The sequence below is a fragment of the Ciconia boyciana genome, chromosome 4, assembly GCF_034638445.1.
Source record: "Ciconia boyciana chromosome 4, ASM3463844v1, whole genome shotgun sequence".
NCBI classification, from domain to species: Eukaryota; Metazoa; Chordata; class Aves; order Ciconiiformes; family Ciconiidae; genus Ciconia; species Ciconia boyciana.
In genome coordinates, this window is record NC_132937.1 from 73,657,257 (window position 1) to 73,673,745 (window position 16,489).

Below are 16,489 nucleotides of genomic sequence, written 5' to 3' on the forward strand. Positions count from 1 at the left end.
AAGCTTCCAAGGGAGCTGCAGGATTATAGGAAGATGCTTTTCATTATTCTTCAGCCATACAGCATTGACCCTCAGTTCTTTAACGTATAAGTTCTTATAAACTTCAAGAGATAATATTTGTCTAATTAAGAACAAGAATCAAAAGTATATTTCTTAAGAACCTCAGTAGAGTAATAAAACTGAATTCTGTCATACCAAGTGTCTGACACCATGTATGATGATATTTTAAAGGCAGACTTACATGTTGCAAACTGACATGAAGCTACCATTTATTATTATGTAGTTGTCATCTGTGTGATAAGTACATCTTATCTGGACGTGTAGCACATACATAAACTTTCCATAATTTTAGAGCTCTATTACGTGAGTCTTTTCATTAAACTCTTAATTTCTTTTTTTCATCATTAGCTTTCCAGTTTTCTACATTCCATGTCTCGTATTCCAAAATGGAACTAATGCCCAACTTGCACAATCTGTTGTGTGATCTTCCAGCTACTGACACTATCTACCATATCCCATGAAAGACTTGAGTAGTGTGAGCTGCAGTATTGTCATAGTAGCCCTATCATAATTTTGTAATGACACAGTGCTTACAGTCTTCTGTCACATAAAGAACCTTATAGATTGCAGTGTTATTTCCAATTAAATTGATTTTTTTTTTTTCATATTATAGCTCAAAAATATATGGAGATGGTAATGCTGTTCCAAGAATTTTGAAGTTCCTCAAATCTATTGATCTCAAAGAGCCATTACAAAAGAAATTCTGTTTTCCTCCTGTCAAAGATAATATCTCTCAAGATATTGACCATATTCTAGAGACACAGAGTGCTCTGGCTGTGGATCTAGGTGGAACAAATCTCCGAGTAGCAATTGTCAGTATGAAGGTAAATATTCTGTTGTGCTTTTAGATATTCTGCAAACTCCACTGGGCTTTGTGGTTTTGTTCCTACAGTGGGGATATGGGCTTACGATGCAAAAGAGCTCCAAAACAAAGCAGTCCTACTGGCTTTTGCTGTTGAGGGGTAAAGTAGATTTTTCCCTCATTTGTTGCACCTCTCATACAGTCTTGGTACCATTTGCCTGCTGGCTTGCTCTTGTAAGGTTGCTGCTAAACTAGCAAAGCCCATTTTGCTAGTGCATGGTCCTAGCTGCTCCCTCCCTGCAGGAATTCATACATACCTGGAAGAATAGGACAACTTTTGGGTGTGTTGGTTCCCTGTGAAAGGTGACTCAGTTCACCCTGCCACTTTTTATATGTCAAGCAAAAAAGGGGAAGGCTCCAAGAGTGGTCTTTTTACTTCCCTGCTGCCTTACACAGCCATGTAATGGACACACAGAACCATTTTGAGCAACAATGAGCATCTAGCAAAGCAATTTACTGACGGAGGGTGGTGGGTTCATGGTGGGTGGGTACAGGATACAGAATTTTGCATCTCTTCTACCAAGAGAAGAACAGCCAGTAATAAAAAATTCTCAGTATCTTCCTGCATAGAAGCATAATCAGTAAGACAGTATCGACCCTCAGCTGGAACAGTGTTCACTGTAATGCATTACACCACAGAGATGTAGACCAATTGGAGAGAGAATCAGGAGAAAAAAACGCATTAATTATTACAGACATGGAAAATGGGGAAAAGTTGAAGAAACTAGAATTGTTTAGTCTAGAGAAGAGGAAACTGACTGGGAGGGGGTGGGGGTGAAAGTCTTCAGATATGTTGAAGCCTCTTCCCTGAAGAAAAAAATTAGATTCACTTGTGCATGAATGAGTAGTGAAGTATTAAAACAGTAGAAGGGAAAATTATTTTAAAGTTTTTCTTATTATCCAGCTTAGCTGTCAATGCAAGAGAAGGCTGGAATAGATAGTCTGGAAGGGTATGGTGTCTTCATTGCCAAAAGAGTAGGAACTGGTTTAAAAAGGTCTTCTAAAACTAGCTGAATTATAGTTCGTTGACCTTGCATTGGAAAAGCGTGGTGGATTTGAGTTGTATGATCTTATAAAATTCCTATCAGGGTTTTTGGTATGTTGTTTTTAATTGTATTTGATGTATGAAAAGAGGTGCTTGATGGCTTAATACCATCATCAGAGTAAGCAGAATTTGATACATACCCTAGAATTCATAGAGACTTTAAAGACTGAGTGAGTTTTGAGTCTGAAGTGCCACTCTTCCTATAAAAGTAACCCATTTGAAATAGGCTTGAAGTTACAGCCTTCTAAAGGCTGTATGGAGAGATGTTCAGGTTTAGGGATACTGTGTGATGTAATGGTCTCCACGCTTAGAAGTTCCTCGACCCCTTTCCCTGGTAATGGCACAGTAGGAAGCTTTCCTTTGCCTGTGTCATAGCGCTAGTTAGGTATGCATTGCTTGCATAGTTCTGCCATAGACAACATACTACAAATGTTTGACAGCTAAATTAGAAAGATAAAAGTTCATACTTGGCAAACATAACAAAACCTGAAGTCTTAAAAAACAGCAAGTGAGGCTACCAAAATGGCATCAGTCTGGTGCCAGATTTCTTGCAAAGGCATCATATAGTGAAACAAGTAAATACACCCATGACCATCAGCTGATTATCCAGATCAATGAAAAAAACACAAAATCTCTATTTAAACTTGTGAGCTTCAAGCTTATGGGATAAAAATCACTTGGTGATGATGTAAAAATATTTGAAATAATTCTTATCCAGGTTGATAAATAAAAGGATAGTTAGGACTGAAGAATTTTACCTCATTTAGATACCCATCTACCTGTTGTTGAGAAGTCTTTGGCTTTTATTCTCAGCAGTACTGGACAATTACTCCTACTGTTACACTGCATACTTCCAGATAACTAGATCAGTTAGACATAGTTACCCAGAAAGAAAAGTAAGTTGCCTGCAGAAAGATGAAAGGCTATGTAAATTGACCTGATATGGTCCAGAATTTTTGTATTCATTTAAAAGGAGATGTCTGGCAGATCTTTAAGGTCTTAAAGAAAACTTTTAAAAGTATAATTTTTTAGAAGTAAAATTGACACCACATTTTCTGCCAATGCAGCCAGGAAAAAAAATGAATTGGAAAAAAAACCTGTCCATTTTGCACAGTGTAGCTTGAGGTGGCATTTATGAAAGTTGAAATGTTAGCAAGTCAGAGCGAAAAGGATCAGACTTTCATAATAAAATTTACACAACAGATATAAGTATTTAACAGGAAATGGCAGAGTTGAAGGTGTAATTTTCTTTTCATGAAGAAAATAACTGAGTTTTCAAAAGCTCCTTTTAAAAGCCGTTGTGTCTTCTGATGATGTTTGCTGCAGCCTTGTCTTCCAAAATAACTTCCTCTGATTCCCCTCCCCTGCCAAACCAAAAGTTAAGAGGAAGCTAAACATCATAAAAATCCCCAAACCCTATTGCTGATGTGATGCTGAGATGGTGGGATCTAATACTCAAATCATTGACGTCTTGGAATTCTCTAAGTTATTGTGGCAACGATGACTCAGCCATGTTGCATGCAGACTGTCTTTGTTACTCCTTTTTGCGTAGTTGTATTAATATACTGCTGTTCACTTAGATATATTGTAGAGTACTGGGGATATAATAGGAAGAATAAGCATTGCTAAGCAGCTTATCTGATGCAGTTTCCTGGCCTAATCCTGCAATGTTAACATTACATTAAGATTAGTTCCTTAGTACTCACAGATTCAGGCATGCATAATGAATGCTTTCATTACTACTGCATGACTTCTAGGGTTGAAAATAATCCCTTCCTCCTGAACCCTCCCTCCCCCGTACAACATACATCACAGTAGATGATACTCCAGAAATATTTCAAGTGACTCAGAAGTATAATTGCTTAGAAGAAAAGTTATTTCTGAAAGGATAGTAAATTTTGCATTGAAATTTCTAGCATTTCTCTCTGGCTCTCCTCCTGCTGGTAAAATAGTAGTGTCTGTGACACCATGCAAAACTTTCATGTAATCAAACTGGAAACATTTTATTCTTCAAGCACTATGGGTTTTCTGTCCTTTTTTGCAATTGCTACTCTCTTTTTTTTTTTAACACTTTATAATATTGAGCTTAAGTATGTTGCTGTATCACGGTTTACTCCTAACAATAGTTCCAGTAGCTCCTGTGGTATTTCCTTATACAGTCCATGTATTCCTTAAAGTATGTATTTTATTTCAGGGGAGGTTGATTACAGAAGCAGAATGTAATGCCTAATCTTGCAAACTTCTCCCCCAGAGTTGTCAGGAATCTTGCACAGAACAGCCTGCAGGACCAATATCTAAGGCATGCATCTGGGTTTTTTGGTTTTGGTTTTGTTTTTTTTTTTAAAGAGAGAAGTTATGACTCTCTATTTTCAAGGTGACCTATAGTTTGAATTGAAGAGAAATTTCATCATGAAGTACATTTCTATGGGCATGTTTTGTTGTTTTTAATTTCTAGGGTGAAATAGTTAAGAAGTATACCCAGCTCAACCCTAAAACTTATGAAGACAGACTAGAATTAATTCTAAAGATGTGTGTAGAGGCTGCATCAGAGGCAGTAAATGTGAACTGCAGAATTTTGGGAGTAGGTAAGTTAACAAATACTTTGTCTTTTCATCTAAGTTTTTCAACATGAAGTGCAACCACTACTGATTAATTTAAAATACCTTTCTAAAACAGATCTTGTGTATTTTAAGCTCTTAAATTATATTCTTAACACAAAAACTTTAAGTGTCTGTGAAAACGAGAAGCTGACTATAAAGATTGAAGTTGCCCCAGTCTGTAACAGCCATGAAAGTAATCTGCTAAGTTATATCTAAACTATATCTAAAATGTGTGGTATATAGATTTTGTGGATTTTGAAGCTCCCTGCAGTCTCAGAATTGTGAGTCAGATGCTTAGCGTATATTGAAACAGCTCTTGAAACAACTGCAGCTGAGTCAGGTTTCCTCTACTGTCTGTAAGGCTTTCTTTATGGCTAGTATCAACTGTGCAGCAGAATCCTCAGTTAACCAGGGCAGACTAAAAAGGCTAAAACATTAGATTAAATTTGCAGCTAACAGAGACAAAAGCAACCTTTTTGTTGATGTCCGGTCTACTTACACTGTAGTAGCGTTCCAAGTTAAACTCTGTGGTTAGGACAGGACAGACAGGACTTCTTCAGTTTAATGATGACTGGGAGCTTTGGTCTTAGATATTACAGTTATTTATGAAGGCGTCAATTAATGTGTCCTGGATTTTTAAGGAGGACATAAAATCCTCATTGTAGCTGAGAAATGCTCCAAAAGAAAAGTAGTTTGCTCCAGACCAAAACTTACTTGAATCACACAGTAGGAAGAAAAGTTAATTTGAACTTCTTTTAAAAGTATTTTTCAAAACAATGTTAAGTATACAAAGCCATAAGAAGAAATATGTCAGACCTTCAAATCAAATCTTTCAGATTGTCTGTTGGGTAATATATATGACTTAATCACCCAGATTATTTTATTGTGTCCAAATGCTAAATCTTGAAAGCCTCATAGTTCCTGTAGAAAAGATGGTAAACTCTGCAGTAGTCACTATTGAAGGTATCTAAGAATAGTTTACAGTCAGCTACATTTATTAGGATAATGAAACCATAAACTGGTTTACAGGGGAAAAACTTTCCTTTTGTTTGTCATTTTAAAAGAATTACATTCCTATTTATTCTTCAGCCCCCTTCCTTCTGTGACTGACTGCTTACTGTTCAATTACTGAGCAATGAGGGGAACAGTTGTGCTACAGAATAAGAAATTTCTTACCTGGCTATATTTGTTAGCTGCTCTTTGCCTCATTCAGACTCCATAATTGGAATCAGAATACTATCTGAAATGGCAAGTTGTCTTTAGAGGATGACATGTAATTCCTATGGGAATAATGTATTGGATTCTAGTAATTTTGTTAGGGCTAATAATCATTAGATGGAGAGTTCCTATTGGAGAACTTCTTCCAAGACTGAGCGGAAGGGCTGGACTTAATCCTGGATTTTTTTATCAGTAACACTGGCCTTCTTCCAGCTATCACAGGTAAGGGTAAAAGTAATAACCATTGGAAATGAATAAGGAGAAAGAGCTACTAACAGAAAGCAATGAGAAAAAGTGGTTTCCTCATTTTAATCCTATAAACCGCTGTCAGCACTCAAAATACTAGCTACATGAGCTAGTACTACATGAGCTAGTACTACATGAGCTAGTACTACATGAGCTAGTACTACATGAGCTAGTACTAGCTTCAACTGAAGAACTCCCACTACTACAAAACAGGTTTGCAGAGTGATTTAAAAAGTAGGACTGTGGAAAAAAAATCATAATTTTCAACATCTTTTTGTCTTGATGATCAAATAAGTCTAGATTGCAACAGCTCTGCAGTTAGTTTCAATTTTGTTACTTTTGTTTATTTTTTTCACTCAAAGCATTTATATTAAAAACAGCTTTATGGAAGTGAGGGAAAAGTAAAGACTATCAGGCCCAAAGAACACTAGCAGCTGTTACTGAATTATTTTTTTTTTACTTTTACAAAACACAAATTTTACACCAAAGGAGACCCAGATCTATACACAAATGTTGCACAGAGGTACTTGAGAGAGCTATCTGTTTACTGCTATTGGCAGTATTTAAGTTACCTTTCTGGAGCTGATAATAGAGAAAAGAGGATAAAGAGAGAGCTTCTGCTAATTCCCATAGTCATTTACATCAATTACAGAATTATGGCATTTAGAAAAAGTAGACATCTTTTACTAAACTATTACTGAGTTAGCAAATAAGTATTAAGTAAGGTTTTGTTGTAATAAACAGTTGGTTCTTAGAATCCTAAGGAGATCTTCACAGATTGACATTGGGAATGTCACTTCTATTAGGTACTTGCTGACAGGTTCTCAAATGATTTGTTCTTTACAAAGTGAGATTTTTGGCAGTCTTACAGCTTCAGTTTAGCTGCTTGTCTTGTAGCTTTTGTGCTGCTTTCTATTATAATGTTAACCATGACTCTTTTTTTCTGAACATCTTTAGATAAGCGGACACAATTATATAATCTCTGTACAAGAATAATAGAGAAAATGTTCCAACTTTGTTGTCCAGAGCTAAATACCTCCATGATAGAGTGGCCTGCTTTTCAGAGGTCCTGACAGAGTCCATCAACTTTGGAAGCCTCTCCAGCTAGAGAAAACTGGTTTGGCTAATAGTGTCTATTATTAGCCATTAGTCTGCTCAGTAGACAAATCTCTAAACACAGTCTTGGTTTTTCTGGGTAACAGTGTATTTTTAAGTAGAAATGACTACTCAAAGTCCAGTGATTATTTTTAGTCATTCTAAACCTCGAGAGTTACAGCAAATTTCAGGACACTTCTACTGTTACATGGTTTGAACAATTTATTTTGTACAGTTTGTTATTGTATGTCTTTCATACATGACTAAAAAGAAACACAAATATTTAAGTGATTTGCTGCAATCTTGCCTGAAGTTGGAACATTAACTCTCTGACTAACACTAACCATTACCCATCTAGTTATTCCTAAGATATTGGGTGCATTGTGATTAGAGCAGTGGAGTTCCATGAATTATCTTTACATGTCAGAAATCGCACTGCCAGTAATACTTAGAAATTTTTATTTTCACGCTCTGCTTCAAAGCCTAGTATTAGAAATAAAAATACTTGTCATTGCAAAGAGAAAAATAGATCTTTTACTTAAAGTATTACAGAGACTTAGTTTTGATTTTTCTCTCCTGTATTTCTGGGACTTAGGTGTTTCCACAGGGGGACGGGTAAACCCCCGAGAAGGAATTGTGCTTCACTCTACAAAACTCATTCAGGAGTGGAGCTCTGTAGATCTCAGAACTCCAATATCTGATGCTCTGCACCTGCCAGTCTGGGTGGACAATGATGGAAACTGTGCTGCTCTAGCAGAGAGGAAATTTGGTCATGGAAAAGGAATAGAAAATTTTGTAACACTCATTACTGGTACAGGTGGGTATGTTATAGTTCAATGAAACCCAAAGTCAAAATACCACCACCATCATTCAGAAGCTCAGCTGATCTTAAAAGCATAAACACCACCACTGTGCCTGCAAAACCCTAATATATTAGGTGCTTAAACCAAAAATCCTTTTGCCCCTATATCTATTTGTTTCTTTTAAGGTACTTTTCAATTTATCCAGGCAAATGAAATCTTTTGCATAGTATAAGCTTCTTGATAAAAGAAATTCTGCTGATACAGCTATGCAGGCAAGCCATTTTTTCAAAATAAGGAAAATCTGAGCAACATTAGCTGGAATAATTTTGCTTTTTTCAGCTTTATAGTTTAATTATCTTCCAGCTGCAGAAAGACAAGTCAGATCAGGATATGTATCTAGAAGATAAGCAACTGACTATGAGAGATGATGCTTATTATATCTCAAATGCAAATGTGGGATAACTTTTTTCCATTGTTAAGTATATAGTCCTTTAGAATGGTGACAATAATAACTAGCTGATGAAACCCCACCCAGGGTTTGGGAAGGGACAGCAGAGGATTGCAGATTTAAGTGTCCTGGCTCTACAGCACACAGGTTTAGCTGTCTAAATACAGCATTAAAACATCTCCTCTGAAATGCAAAATTTGAAGGCCACTTGAAAGGTTAGTTTTGTGCATAAAGAGCATGACTCACGAGCTTAAATGACCTGTCATAGTAGTTCAGTACCATCCATAGGCTTTTTAAGAAAGGAGAAACATTATATACCATTTTGATATATACATATGAATAGGAGGGAGCTATAAGCTTGCTTAATAGGTATGTCAGAGAAGAGTTCTTCAATAACCAGTAATTTTTGTTTTCCAATATAGAAGACCACTGATGCACATATTTTATCATGCCTGTATTAGAATAAGCAAATATGAATGTCCTGTAGAACTGGGGCCTTTTAAAAAACGTATTTGATTTTTAAGTTTGTGTGGGTTTTTTTTAATCATAGAAATTTTCATATCTTTGCAGGAATTGGAGGTGGAATCATTCATCAACACGAGTTGATCCATGGCAGTTCTTTCTGTGCTGCTGAGCTTGGGCATATTATTGTATCTTTAGATGGACCAGAGTGCCTGTGTGGTAGCCAAGGATGTATAGAAGCATATGCCTCTGGAATAGCATTACAGAGAGAAGCTAAGAAACTGCATGATGGTATCTACATACTTTATTTTTGAAATCGTGATTATTAAATTGCAGTATAGGAAGAAATTTGCAAAGATGATATTACGAAAAATAGACCTGCCATCTTTTCTAGGAGGAGATGAGAACAGGTGTACAGGCAGCCAGACAGGATTCCTCTGTATGGCCAACCCAGGAGCTGCCACAACCTGCATAGTACAATACAATTCTTTTTCAGTGATGGCAATATCCAGGCAAGCCACATTTGGAACCACTGGTCTCAGAATTACCAGAACCATGCAGGAGAGTTTAGTCTCTCCTTTTTAAGCATGCTGGTAAGGAAATCTGACAGGCATTCTGTGAGGTTTGGTTTCACAGTGATTGTTTTTCAGCAATAGCTTCTCAGTCTTAGATCTGAGAACATTTATATTTCATTTTACTAACTTCTGGGGCTGACAAGACCAGTGAATTACTATACTATAACTGTTTGAATTGATGCCTTGCTTCAACAAGTAGTTCCCTGAATAATATGGATATGACCGCTTTGGCTAAACTCAGGGTTGGACGGATTGCTCAGGATTCAGGCTTCAGTGTGCAAGTAAAAGAAATGTAAAGATCTTAACTGTGTGTTTGTCACCCTCCATTTCTTGACTTACCACATTACCATGTTTTTGTCTTGGCTTCTCTCCTCCTCTTCAAACAGAGGATCTGCTTTTAGTAGAAGGAATGTCAATGAAGAAGGAGGAGGTTGTTAGCGCTGCACATCTCATTCAAGCAGCTAAGCTTGGGAACACAAAAGCAGACAGCATTCTCAGAACAGGTGAGAACATAGCCCAAAGTGGGGAACCCTTCCATGATAGGATTTTTGGGGATACAGAAATGGTAGTGCACCATAACACTACAAACACAACTCTACACGTTGAAGACCTCTCTATATAAAATTACTAATGCTAATGAAATGTTAAATATAAATGTTGGAAGAAATGTAAGCAGAAGTGTGCATTAAAAGTCTCTGTTCAAAGAAATGAGAAGATGAAAAGTTTCTGCAAAGATCAGTTTAAAAGAAGTGAGGTCTCAACATTCTTATATTGGAAAATGTGGGAACGTTTCATTGTAGGCAAGTGAATGGCTAATCTGAGTAAGCAAAGGCAATTTACATATTACTTTACATGGGATATTTTACTGTTTTACTGGCTTTAAACACAGTCCTCTTCCTCATACATAGCTGATAGCACTAAGATGGTAGAATAATACTTTCCTATTTTCTCTTAGCTTACACGAGTGGTAATGCATTGCTTTGTCTTTCACATCTGTATCATTGCACTATGCATTATTGTGCAATAAAATTGCCTTTTTCTTTTACTTTTGAAAGAAAAATTAATGGCAAACTCATATTGTCTGATAATATAAACTCAAAACTGTCTGCCATAAGGAATAAACACTTTCCTGACAGTGTCATTTGTTGCTAACAGACCTATTTCAACAACTGATGCTTGGACTGCTTTGAGTATTCTACTTAATTTCTTTTTATTTTATCTTTTCAGCTGGGACAGCATTGGGCCTTGGAGTTGTGAACATTCTGCACACCATGAACCCCTCTCTTGTGATCCTTTCTGGAGTTCTAGCTAGCCACTATGTTAATGCTGTCAAAGATGTGATAAATCGACAGGCTCTGTCCTCTGTTAAAACTGTGGATGTGGTGGTCTCAAATCTAGCAGATCCTGCTCTCCTTGGAGCTGCTAGCCTGGTACTGGATTATACTACACGTAGAATATACTAGGTATCTGGAAGAATTATAGAAATGGACTATTCAAATTCCTAATGGGTGGAGGGAATACTCTGCCCAAAATTTTTCTTTGACGAGAGCAGCTACTGAATCAGAGTAGTGTTCTGAATAGTTAGTGAATACTTCAGCATTTCCTAATTGAGGTGGTATCTTTTTGTATTTTTCCTAAATTTCATCTGAGTTCATAGGAACTAGTGTGCAATTCTGTTGGTTTTAATCACCTCTGTTGGTAAGCCCATATGTTGCTTTAAGTGCAGCTGAATTATTTATGAGCATATGTTGATGTATGGTGGGGAGTATGTGTATGGTGTGTCAAATTAGAGCTAACATTTGGGGATCCAGATCTCATTTCCCACCTATGTGAAATGAGAAGTCTACAATGTGACCAGCTTTTCAGTTTTCAGGCTTCCACCCACAAAGTAAATACAATGTAATCACCAATAGCACATAGTAATTTCATTGGGTGGAAACGAGGACGTTGCCTCTACAACCAAAAGGCTGCATCTAGAAATTGTGGTTCATGAAGGACTTGGTGGAGGCAGTTACTTATTACATCATCTTTAGAGGGCAGAGTCCCATTTTAGAAGCTTTGCATATGAAGGAAAAAGATCATGGTCTAGTGAGCTTACAGCCTGCAGAGCAGTCCAAAGAAACTGACAAGTATAGCAGTAAGCATCTTTGTGTTCTGGCTGTGGCCAACAGTAAATTATTTGAATTTCATTGTTTGGGGTTTTCTCAAGGGACTTAGTCTACTACTTTGTCTGCCAAATTAGCAGAGAGGGGACTGTTTATTCTTTGGTAGCCAGTTAGCTGAAATTCAGCTGTGGCGCATCTGAGCATAAAGTCTCTACCTTTCAAGAAATCTCTTCCACTGCAGAGTGACATAGTGCATCTCCTTAGCACTTCTGGTGGCTGCTGGTACACTGTTCTTTTCCTGCACTCACCATCAGCTCACAGGATGGAAAGTCAAATCTGAGCCTCATCCTTACCTTCAAGACATTCAGCAGCCTGGGAGCAAAGTATGCCAAATAGCAATGAAGGCTTGCCTTAGGTAAACCATGGTTTATGTTTCTTTAACTAGTCCTTTTTCATATATAGTTCTGTCTTTATCCAGCTGCTTTTTAGCACGCTTCAAGATACTGTAGTAATGGCAGCTATTTGACACAAGGAGAAACTGAAAAACAGACCCATCTAACTGATCAGCTATCCCAGAAAGCAGATACCTGTGGAGCAACAGTCACAAGACCATCCTCTGTCCTGCATTCAATAGCCTGTTTTGACATCTAACTCAGCCACCACCGATTTATATTCTCAGAAGTCCAGTAATGTAGTAGTACAGGGGAATAAAAGGGGCTATTTCCACAGCTGAACTTCTTCTCCAACCAAAATGAAACAACCTTCTGCAACCACTGCCCTGTGCTGTACAATAATGTTGGACTGAATAGCTGTTAGTATAGTGAACCATGCTACTGGCTAATTCTGGGATATAACCTACACAAGTCACCTTCACTTCAACCTCTCTTCCGCAAGGAATGCTTACTGAGAACTCATATCTTCATAGCAGACTTCAGAAACACTACCAGATCTCCTTGGTATTTCCAGGAATAATTGTGCAGCCTCTATACCATATTTTTTCTCAGAATCAGCAAGTACTGGCTCTTAACCATTTACAAAGTTGTAGTAGGCTTTGTCACAGGGGGTTCTTAGTTCCTTTTTCTGTGTGTCTTGGTTTACTTGGTGATTCCCAGTAACTTCAATACCAGAGTGGTAGCTCCATAAGCAGGTGAAGGAGAAATCGGCTTATGCTCTATGGTGATGGTAGCTCAGGTCAGGAGTAACAGTATTGAGGTTCTAACAGAAAGGAGTCCTGTCATTTGATCTTTCCATCCTCTGGCATCACAAGGAATGCCTGACTAAAAGTGGGACCAGACTTTTGCTTTCCAGACCTCCTGAAACTAGGATATTTTTGATATCTCAGACTCTGGATGTGTTTTTCTCTAGCAGCTGAAGGGAGGGTGCAGGCATAGAGAAAACACAAAAGACTAAAACAATTTGGAAAGTTTTACTCTAAACAAACACCTTTAATGTCTAGTCCTGTTAAGAAAATGGTTCTTCAAATGCTTTTGGAAAATGTTTTTTCTGTCAACTGGACAAGAACCTACTTCATATGTGCAAGTGGTGCAGAAGTCCTTGCAGTTTTCCCTGAGAAGTTTGTAGGTTTATAAAATCAAAAAGAATAAATAGTATAATAGCATTTAATAGCATAATAATGATTTTATTTGTTTGTTTCTCCTTCCTCCCCTGTTCAGAAACCTCCCTCACACTTCAGGCACTTTATTGTGGACTAGAGGTTTTATGGACACTAGCTCCCAATTGTATCCAATCCCAGGTGGAGCAAATATCAGATGCTCACAGAACATCTGCAGTACTTTGCTATCTGGTTACTTGGGTGCTGGCTCTATGTCCTTTAGAGCAGCCCATACCATGAAAGTCATGGCTCCAGTGAGGGCAAACCAGCCTTTATATCCATTACTGGGAGGGAAGAAGGGGAGCAAAAGCACAAGACAACAGCTGAACTCTTTCCCCAGCTATTATCAGCATTTCAGAGCCTAAAGAAGCAGTGCCTTCTCATTACCTGCATTGGCAGCATCTGCTAATACTACCTGTTGTAGGAAGAGGTTTGGTTTTGCAGTTCCTGGTAAGTGCATGCAGTATCCTAACTGTGCTGAAGCCTTAGCAAGAATGCCACTGTCCAGACCTCTAAGCAGAACTGCATATGACACTCAAGTTTGGGGAGGAGGAGACCCCTCTCAGACATCCATGTTTGTTTATATTCAGCTTTGCATGAGCAAGTACCAGCAGTACTTAAAACTGCAGAGTGACAAAAGGTTGGAAAGTGACTTAAAAGTGGAGTTCTTAGTGCTGTAGCTTGTAATTCATGTAACCAATGTGGGACCTCTATTAGTCCGTATACTGCATTGCTTATCCTTGCATCTGGTGGAAGAAGACTGCTTTGTCCATGACAGCTGTACCTAAGCATAGAAATGCAACCAGCCAGAACTTGGGACCATGAGGAAGCCAGCTGAGTTTTGCTAGCTATCTTTAACAGATCACTGCTGATGCTTTGCAAAAGTCACATAGCTAATCAATACAGCATCAAGGTTTGGAATTTCTTTTTGGTCTCCTGAGCAGCAAGTTTAGTTACTCAGTATTTTGAGTCTTTGATCTGCGATCAAGACTCAAAAAATGCCTCAGCATTCTGGTGGTCTTGAAGCACTGTCCCCCCTCCCTTTACGTGTATCAAAATTTTCAGAAGGGCATATTACCAGTGGACACTGTCCAGTTTGTATCACAGAACCATATCACAGACAGTAAGGTACAGACAGAGTTTATACTCTGATTCAATCTGTATCAGTGAAATCTGATTGCTGTGTCCCTTTCAAATGCTGTAGAGAGTTTACAGGCATTAGTAAGGGTAAAACACCTGGACTGTATACCCCTTGAACTATTCCAGATAACTGTGTTTGGAAACCGGTTTATCAAAGGCACATTAGAACTAGTGCTTTGGCAGCTGAGCTGTAGGTACTAAAGCCATGTTATTTAGTATAGTTGTTTTAGTCTAGAACCAAGCAGTGTTTACTTCATAATCTGAAAGCAGATGCTTTGCCCTGTGGGCACATAATGTGTTTTAGTAACAACTAAAAATGCTCAAGAGATTCTAAAGAAGGCACAGAATGCCAGATTTTTCTTAAGCCTTACTTAAGTTTGCACATACGATTGTAGCACTGCTAGGTTGGTTCATTTGGCAAGTTCACACAAAACAAGATCAAACCGTATATTGCTGTGGTGCCCAAACCACCCACTGCTTGGATGTTGCAGTTCAGTATAAAATCAGACAAAGATGACTGACTGCTTTTTCAGATTGAGCAAAGCAATGAGAAGACAAGTAATACTGCCAGTTCTTTCTGCTGCTGTCATAATTGAGGGAAGCTTTGGGTTCACAACCCTCCTTCTGACCTCACACAGCTATCAGCTATACCCTTAACAAATCACAAATTACTGCTAGGCTACTGCTAGCTGAAGAAAGCTTTGCCTGATTGAAAGCACACTTTTTTTTCCATTAGTCTAAAAAGAGTCCACACCACTTTTGCCTTGCTTGTACTATTAGGCCACCATTGCTGTAACTCTGTATCTGCAGGGATTCCAAATACTAGGTCTTCCAGCTTTTTTTGCATGAAGCACATTATTTGCATTTAAAATTTCTGTGTAATGTGCCAAATTTGGGCTTAATTAAACAGAAGGTCTATGAAGACTGCATTTAAGGTAAAATTTTGAAGAAATAATCTGATTTTTTCCCAAAGATTCCTTTATTTTTAATTTTATTTTTACAAGCCTGTGATAAGTATGGATACAGCACTTCTTAAAAAGCTAGTAAGATTTTACCTCATCCATACCTCATGCCTTGAGCTGGGTAGAATTTCTGCAGGTGGTAGCCAGCTGTGACCAGTAAACAGCCACATGAAGCAAGAGATTAAATGCATACTTGTAACTGTAGCCAAGGCATTGTAACACTACATATGTAACTGCCAGTGAAAGTTGCATTACTGATGCAAGATCTAATGAAACCCTCCCCTGTTGAATGGTGTTGAGTAGCCCTTCCTTCCTCAGACTAGAACACACGAAACACTTAAATGGACATTCCCTACGAAGTCAGACCACAAAGGCCTCGGTCGTCAGTAACCTTGTAACATCTGAGGATCCCGCAGATCTAGTACAGCCCCAGGCACACGACCACCCAGTGGCACAGTGTGCTGCTGCAGCACTGTTCTGCAGCAGAACAAGATTCCCCACATGACAGGTACTATTGGAGGAAACCTCTTCTGGCAAAAACAACAGACACCCACCTTGTCCATTCTAAAATACAAGTCAGTAAACTATAATTTTCCCTCTTTACCAGCTGCTTAGAAAAAAACATCAGCAAGAAACAGGCAAGCCATAGCATGTTGGTTTATGGCTACTTAAAACTGTTATCCATGTTCCTCAGGCTAAGAGGATGAAGGTGCAACACTGTCGTTTTCAGGCTCCCTGCTTTCTAATGAACCCATGAGCTTCTCTCTATTCCCCTTCTTCTCTACAAATGCTCATTATCATTTCAGACCAGATGGGTGACAGCTGCCACCTGATTACAAGCTAAACAAAGCAAGTTCTATACCAGGATGTACTCAGCAGGAGTCTGCAGCTTCTCACAGTGCTGCATGCCATCTTTGTGCACATGCACCTGGGGTTTTGTTTGAAGGATAGGAAGCATCCAGGGTTTTTCTCCAGATTCCACTGACTGACTCAGTTTTCTGCATCAGCTACATGCTATAGAGATAAGCAGCAACAGTAGGAAGTTAAGGCCAGTTAACAGAGGAATGAGTATGCTCAACTAGGCCAGATGTAGCACCGAATTGCCACATGAAGTCACAAAACAAAGTGACAGATGCTGACCTCTGAAGGAAACAAGTCAGTGTTCAGAAGCACACACAAGGGCTCAGATTTGCCCAAATAAAGCTTAGTGTTCTTTTGCTCAGTGTCACAAGGTCTAAGTAGCTAAAATAATTCTC

General features: G+C 38.3%; 1 protein-coding gene across 4 annotated transcripts in view; it reads left to right on the forward strand.

Annotated features, from left to right (window-relative positions):
• GNE (glucosamine (UDP-N-acetyl)-2-epimerase/N-acetylmannosamine kinase) overlaps positions 1-13,153 on the forward strand; it is a 38,820-nt gene extending 25,667 nt beyond the window's left edge. For all 4 annotated transcript variants that reach the window (XM_072860064.1, XM_072860066.1, XM_072860065.1 and 1 more), the window contains exons 7-12: positions 674-884; positions 4,423-4,552; positions 7,722-7,943; positions 8,948-9,130; positions 9,801-9,917; positions 10,642-13,153. In XM_072860064.1, the coding sequence (XP_072716165.1) occupies positions 674-884; positions 4,423-4,552; positions 7,722-7,943; positions 8,948-9,130; positions 9,801-9,917; positions 10,642-10,877 (1,099 nt within the window). In that variant the 3' untranslated portion in view covers positions 10,878-13,153. The remainder of the gene's footprint in view (positions 1-673; positions 885-4,422; positions 4,553-7,721; positions 7,944-8,947; positions 9,131-9,800; positions 9,918-10,641) is intronic.
• The last annotated feature ends 3,336 nt before the right edge of the window (positions 13,154-16,489 follow it).